This window comes from Nestor notabilis, unplaced genomic scaffold (genome assembly GCF_000696875.1).
Source record: "Nestor notabilis isolate BGI_N333 unplaced genomic scaffold, ASM69687v1 scaffold18048, whole genome shotgun sequence".
NCBI lineage: Eukaryota > Metazoa > Chordata > Aves > Psittaciformes > Psittacidae > Nestor > Nestor notabilis.
In genome coordinates this window covers 21222-28282 of record NW_009940784.1, presented here as the reverse complement: position 1 = coordinate 28282, position 7061 = coordinate 21222, and the positions used below count along the sequence as shown (strand labels likewise).

Here is a 7061-nt window from a genome sequence, read left to right as displayed (position 1 = left end):
CTTCCACTAACTTTTAGGCGCTACTGAGCTTTGCAGAGGCAACTTCCTATGGCTAAAATCATCAAACAATATAACTTCCTGTTCAAGCATTGGCATTATAGTGGTTTCACTTGGTTGTGTATCATGTGCTGCGGAGGGAGGAGGAGAGAAGTTGTGTGAAGAACTGAGGGTGCAGCCTGGCCCCACAGCGAAGGAAGGCTGGTGGTACGGGGCCCTGGGAGACGTGACAGTGCCTGAAGTGGGTGGGGACAAAGCATCAGGCCCACCATTAGCACCATGCTCCTGGGGATCCTCGTGGTGCTCTGCTTCATCCCCACTGCTGATGTAACAGGTAACAACCCCCCCCTCCCCCATTTCAATCCTTTCCACTGTTTTTCCTCATTATGATGATATGGGGGGAAAGGGACTACAATAGCTTTGAATTAATTTGCACAGATCACACTGTGTTTGGATGAAAGGGGAGAGATAGAGCGTGCTGCTAAGACTGCACATGGAGCTACCTGATATTACTAAGAAGCTGTTTTTTTTCCTGCCACAAGTATCCTTCCAAGATAGGATCCAAGAGCTTTGTTTTAATTTGACTTGTCTTTGGATGCATTTGGGAATTGCATGCATAGATAGAGGAGGGTTTATTTCACCTTCCCCCAGGCTTTACAGCTTTTGCTCACAAGTGCCTTCTCTTTGGGGGCAGGGAGGTTGAGCAGACCTGGTGCCAGTGCCTCTCTTGGGTTAGCCTCTCCTTGCTCCCAAGTCCTATGTGCAAAGCTCCAGGGCCCACCATGGCTTGGCTTGGAATGATGGGCTGCAGAGCTGAGCTCACCCACATCCTCAGAGGACTAGTAAATAAAAAGACTAAAAGCAGAGTTGCTTATTGAGCTCGAAAATGGGACGATGAGGATCGCTTTGTGCATTGTTCAGAAGTTTATTGTTACTTACAAGATATATAGCTTCTTTCTGAGAAGATCTTTAACAACATAAAATATCTATTTGTGATTTTGAAATCCTGAGTCTTAGTGAATCTTTCTGAATCTTCAGTTGTTGTGGCTGAGAGTATTTTGCTGTGCTGTTGTTTTGCTGATGCAGTGTTCATATGTTCACAGTTAACAAGTCTTTCCAAGGGGTACATCAAAATGCAAAGCAAGGCAAGAGATGATGGCTTTTGCTAGGATAATCTTGAGACAGACAATTTTTCAAACCACTGGCCTGTAAAGTGTTGTTATTGGGTTTTCTCCAAATATCAGATCTGTATTATATAGGGAAGTTACAGATAGGAATAAAAATATGTTTTCCAGTACAAAACTTTTCTCATATAGAACATCTTTAAAAGTTTGTTTTTTTCTCATACAAGAGATACAACTGAATCTGTTATTTCCTTATTTCTGCCTTACTGTTCTGTAATTGTTTTCCTCAGTAGAGGCATTGTAATTTGCATGACACCATGATCTACATTCCTTTAAGAGATCATAGGCTTTTTCTTTCTTCTCCTTTTCCCATGTTTATAATTCTGTGTTTGCAACATCATAATTATTTCCACAACGGGCTCCTGGTTGTCAGAGAAGAAAGTGATTTCAGGAGGGGACAAGTATCAGCAATGAGTTAAACAGTTTTAAAGACATTTCCATGAGGTGTGGACAGGTTTTGAGCAATTTTTTTGTGTTGCAACAACATAAAATATAGTGTGGGGCTGTCAGACGCAGGGGTTATGCCATGGCTCTGTAGACATTTATACACTTGCTTTGTATGAAGAACTTAAGTTTCTCCAATAGCTTCACTGAGACTGTCCAACTGCTTAAAAACAACACATGAGGAACTTGCTTCTCAGGGATCTCAGGTTTTTTCATATCTTTTCTCCACCTCTTAATTTCTATCGAGATGATTGATCCTCAGTACATGGAAAACACTAAGGCAGGCCAAAATCCTGCAGGACTTCCTCAGGCCACAGAGTGTATTATGGCCTCAGGTATTTTGGTTTTGGGGAAGACAGAAGAATTTGTCCCATTCTTCTCTTGTTAGACTGTACTAGTGAGTGCCGCAGGTTGAGTTGGAATCATTAAAAGGGACTTAACAGATCAGTTTGTTCATTTTGCTTTTGCAGAAACACATTTACAAAGTTCAACCTTTCTCTCTTTTTGTTGGCTAAAGTTACCTTGCTATAGCCTGTAAGAGAGGCAGGTAGACCTAGTTGCCTGTCCCATGAATTTTGTGAAATTAGTAACGTAAGTGGGTTCCAACTGCAGTGTACCACAAAGTACCTCATTGTTTTACTACCCACATAACCTTCTGGCTTATGGTCTCTGGATGTTAAAATCAACCTCTAAGCCACTAAGGTTACCAGCATGCAGAAGATGTATGAGGCAAGGTTAGCCGAGATCACGGTGACATCAACCAATTCTTTTTTTGTTTTAAAAACAAAATCACAAACTGACAAGAACCCCCCTGTGTTCACACTGGGGTTTTTCCTGTCAGTTTGTGACAAGTGTCACTGGGCTTTGTGTAGTACTATGTTTCCTGTAGTACTCACACCAGAATAGGAGAGATTAGCAGAAAACATGTCTATAACGGCTACAAGGGGAAGCTCCCTCCAGCTGCACATCATACACACAGCTGGGTGACCAAAAGGCAAAGTAAAAGAGAAAGACCCACACACCTGGGAAAGAGAAGTTAAAGTAATTGATCAACAGACTAGCAGCAGCAAAACTGGAATACCTTTGTTTATAGCATAGCTGTATGTCTTTCTGTTTGTGGATTAAATAAACTCCTTTCAGGTTTTTCCCTACCACCCCAGGAACTTAACTGGGCCATTTTGTTACTTTACTTATAGATATCCCAACTTATTGCAGGTTCCTTGCTCTGGCAAAAAGCTCCTTGAAGTCAACTGGCATGGAAAAGAAAGAAAGGAGAGTACAAAATATTTTTAGCAGAATATTTTTTCCGATAGCTGATGATGATTCATGGAAACTTCTGGAAAAAAACCCTCAAAATACTTATTTTCCGTACTTTGTCGACTCTATTTCACTTTCTTGGCAAATAAGAAAGGAAGAAAAAAGTCAATGAAGTTTGTTTGTATCAGGGGTCCATCATTAGAGAGTTGGTTTTGTATGGATATTATCTGTGGATGGCATTTTTTTTTCAGGATGCTAAACCCCCTCACATGTCCAGCATGACAAACAAGGTATAAAAAAACTTAGCAAGCATTTAGAGATCTCACACACCATTGCATACAAATTATACAATCCTGGGAAACTTGTAGCCTGTGTACACTGATTTCAATGATTTTACATTTTTAGACTTCACAGCTTTTTGAAACTGACAATGATTTTTCATAAGTGCCATTTTCTTGTCTGGGTAAGGCCAAGATACAGATATTTATTACTACGCAGCATGACTGAACACAACTCGCGAAATGGCAATCATAACCCTATTTAGGGGAAAGCATACACTAATGGAAACACATACTTAATGTTTCAGAGTTTCACCATTTTAATAAACCCAAAGTGACATGAGAAAAACTATGAAGGCAAAAGCGGCCTCAGCCCATCTTTGCTTAGAATGGGTCAGATCCTACTAAGAATATAATCAAATCCTATTCAGATCACAAGTGAAGTAAGGGATGTTTGGCCTTAGTCTGTCTTATCCATGAAGCTAATACACGTTTTGGCATGAAATACTTTCTTTGATTCAAAAAACACCAAGCCTGGAGGAGGAATTGGGTCAGTTTAATGCTCCTGTGTGGGGTAAGCCTGCCTTGCCCCTGTGGGCATTGCAGACCAGCTGATTCACGTGGTGCTAATTCACACTGCTACAAATGAAAAATAAAAGATCTCCCTCAATCAGTTTAGACTTGAACTAGTACAGCCACTTTGTGAAAACAGATTTGAGTGTTTAGCTTAAATCATGTAGGAGCAGTCTTCATTTAAAGTCTTCACAAATACACTTTTTCCTGGTGCTGGGCCACACTGCATCCCAATGTGAGCAGCATGGGGCTGGGTTATCAATACCCAGCCTGCATGCCAAGGCAAACAGACCAGACCATAAACCCAAGAGATGGAAACAAGTTGAAAGAACTTACTTTTTTAGGTGGGTGTATCAAAAGAGTCTGGTTGCAAATTAGCACAGTATCATGGCAGGGACATCCAGAGCTGTAGTTAAACAGTGGATCTCAAGGCATGAAGCTAGGTACTAAACATCAGGAATCCAGATAAGCTGACAACAGCAAAAGGTGGGGGGAAGTTATTGACGTCTGCAGATGAGTTTAAAAAACTTTTAAAAGTGGTCCCTCAGGGATGAGATTTTAGTGCCCTTTGTCTTTCCTTTGGCCATAGTGAAAATCTGAACAGGCTGAGCAATAAACATTGATTAGTTTTCTATAAGTACTTGTGGTAGAAAACAGGCAAGCATTTTTCTGAAGTGCAATGCTTCTGTTCCAGGATGCCTATTTTGGTTGTAAACTCTGCCACAGGCACTGAATACACCTTCAGAAGAGACCTCTTCTGTCTCAGTCAGGGTTGTAGTGGTGGGCATTATTGTAGTGCAAATCGGAAGAATAACTGTCTTAGGTGAAATGTGTAGAATTCTGCTGCGTTAAAGGTAGAAGAATTCTCCTGCAGATGTGTACATTGCCTCTTAGGCCAAAGATCTATTTTCTGGCCAGCAAAAATATGATGAAATACATTGTCTAAAGGGGTGGAATCCAAACCTCCCCCTTTGCTAATGCCTTACAAGCCTATGTGAGAGCTTTTGTTGGAAAATGCTGATTCGATGAAACCGAAATGTTTTGTTGAAACGTCTTCATTTCAATGAACGTTTACCACAGGCAACAGCTCAAGTGGAAAACTGCCTTGTCTGCTATTAATCTACTGCTTGGTTCCAGGATTCCAAGATCTGTGTTTTTTTCTGCTGGAAAGCCTGGAAATGCTCATTCTTCATCAAAACAAGAAGTTTCACAGTGTTTGGGTTCCCTGCAAACATGAAATTGCAGAGCTGTAATGAGCTCTGCTCAACCTCACATGCCAACTATGTTGAACAGAGAAACATAAGGAGGATAGACTACAGTCTGTCTTTGCTAATCTGAGGCAGTAGAGCATTCCCTGTCTCATGGCTTCCTGCTCTTATGAGAAGAAAGGGATGATAAACAAGACTTTCAGTGAGAAAATGAACAACTTCAGCAGTTTCATGGGTTGGGTTGATAACTAGAGAACCTGCTAGCAGTGCGTTGTTTCTACTGCCCACACCCTACCACTAGTCTTGGCCATCTCATGCATCTCTGTGTTTGCTTTGCTCTCTGGATCACGTTCATCCCAAAGGAGTATCCTGTGCAAGACGTTGGAGTACTCCATCTTCTTATGTAGGTGTGAACACACTAAATGTAGCCTTCTGGTCCTAAATATTGTTAAACATGGTGAAATACTCATTTTCTGGGCATTCTCGATCTAGCCTCCTTCCCATTCATTTCCCTTACTAGCCTTTTCTTAAGTCTCATCACATGGATTAAGTCGAAGGAATATAGTTTTTGCAGCATATTTCAGGGACAAGAGATACAATTGTAATTCTCACAACAAGAGCAATTCTCAGGGATCTACAAAAAGCTACTAAGACCTCATATGGGCTGAGCTTACATGAAGAGTCAGACAATCATATACACACACAAAAGGGCTGTCCTTAGTTTTGGCAAGTTCCTAGCCTGAAAGCCAAAAGTCCCTTCCTCTTACTTACAGGTCACCATTTGAACAGAAGGGCCTTGTTTGTACAGGATGAATATTCTTGGAAGAAGTTGTCTTTCTGCATAGCTCTTGCAGTGTTTCATTGTTTGGCAGGTAGTAGCACAGAGGTCTACATGTCAGGAAACATTTCCTGTTTATGTATTAGTCTGGTCAGTTCAAATTGAACTACACCTTCATGTGATGCTTTTTTGCAGGTCATTCAAGTGCTAAGTGCCAATGCAGCAACGAATTAGTCAGGTCCTGGGTCCTTTGAGAGATTAAGAATCTACTGCAGCTGCTAGCTAGAGAAATTACTTATTTTACATTAAAATGACAGCAGTTCATGCTTTCAGTGCTCATTGTCTAAGGTCCAAACCCTTGAAAGGGTTCAGCAAATCCACCTGCAAACTCTTCAAGTTTGTCGTATGATTAAAAAGCAAATGTATAAATAATATTCTCTTATCTGTCTGCTGAACTAAGCATTTAATTTGCATCAGTTTCACTCCATAATGTCCCCTGAGAAACTGCTTGCTAAGGAAAGGGTAGACTAAGGTGGCCTTATGTGTATACACATGCACACACATTGCAGAGTAGCCTTCTGAGCCCCGATGTTAAATCTTTATCACATGAGCAACTTTCTGTACCAGTGTTATGACTTTGAATAAAAACACTCTTGACTTCACACTCTCCCCTCCTGACTATGTAGTTATTTATTTAGAGGGGGATTGTGGCAACAAGAGCTTGTGTGAGAAATTGCTTCTGCAACTTGGTGGTTATGTACTCCCTGGTAGGAAGTGTCAGCAAAGGAGACGAGTTGTGGAGAAGAGCTGCATGGGAGGACGTGTGGTTCTGAAGTCTCATACTGTATTTTATAAACAAGTGTTTTCTCACTTTCTCCTCTCCCTTCCAGAAAACAAGATTTTAGTAGCTCAGAGTCCTTTGCTCACTGTAGCTAACAAAAATGCAACTCTAGTCTGCAACTACACATACAATGGAACGGGGAAGGAGTTTCGAGCTTCACTGCACAAAGGAACAGACAGCGCAGTTGAAGTTTGCTTTATTTCATGGAACACGACCAAAATTAGCAGTAATTCAAATAAAGAATTCAACTGCAAGGGGATTCATGATAAAGACAAAGTCATCTTCAATCTCTGGAATATGAGTGCCAACCAAACTGACATCTACTTCTGCAAAATTGAGGCCATGTATCCACCCCCTTATGTCTACAATGAGAAGAGCAATGGGACCGTCATTCATGTAACAGGTAAGCTGAGAAGTCTCTGTACGCCAGTATCCTCCCTGTACACACTCCCTACATGATGGCTTAATGCAGTTTGTTTCCTTTAAAAAAAAAGTTGGGTT

The 7061-nt window shown here is 41.0% G+C and overlaps 1 protein-coding gene across 1 annotated transcript in view; it reads left to right on the top strand.

The window, feature by feature from the left end:
* The first annotated feature begins 211 nt into the window (after nt 1-211).
* Nucleotides 212-7061, top strand: part of CD28 (CD28 molecule) — a 10319-nt gene continuing 3469 nt past the window's right edge. Inside the window, exons 1-2 of the mRNA XM_010020544.1 lie at nt 212-331; nt 6610-6963. Coding sequence (XP_010018846.1) covers nt 277-331; nt 6610-6963 — 409 coding nt within the window. The 5' untranslated portion in view covers nt 212-276. The remainder of the gene's footprint in view (nt 332-6609; nt 6964-7061) is intronic.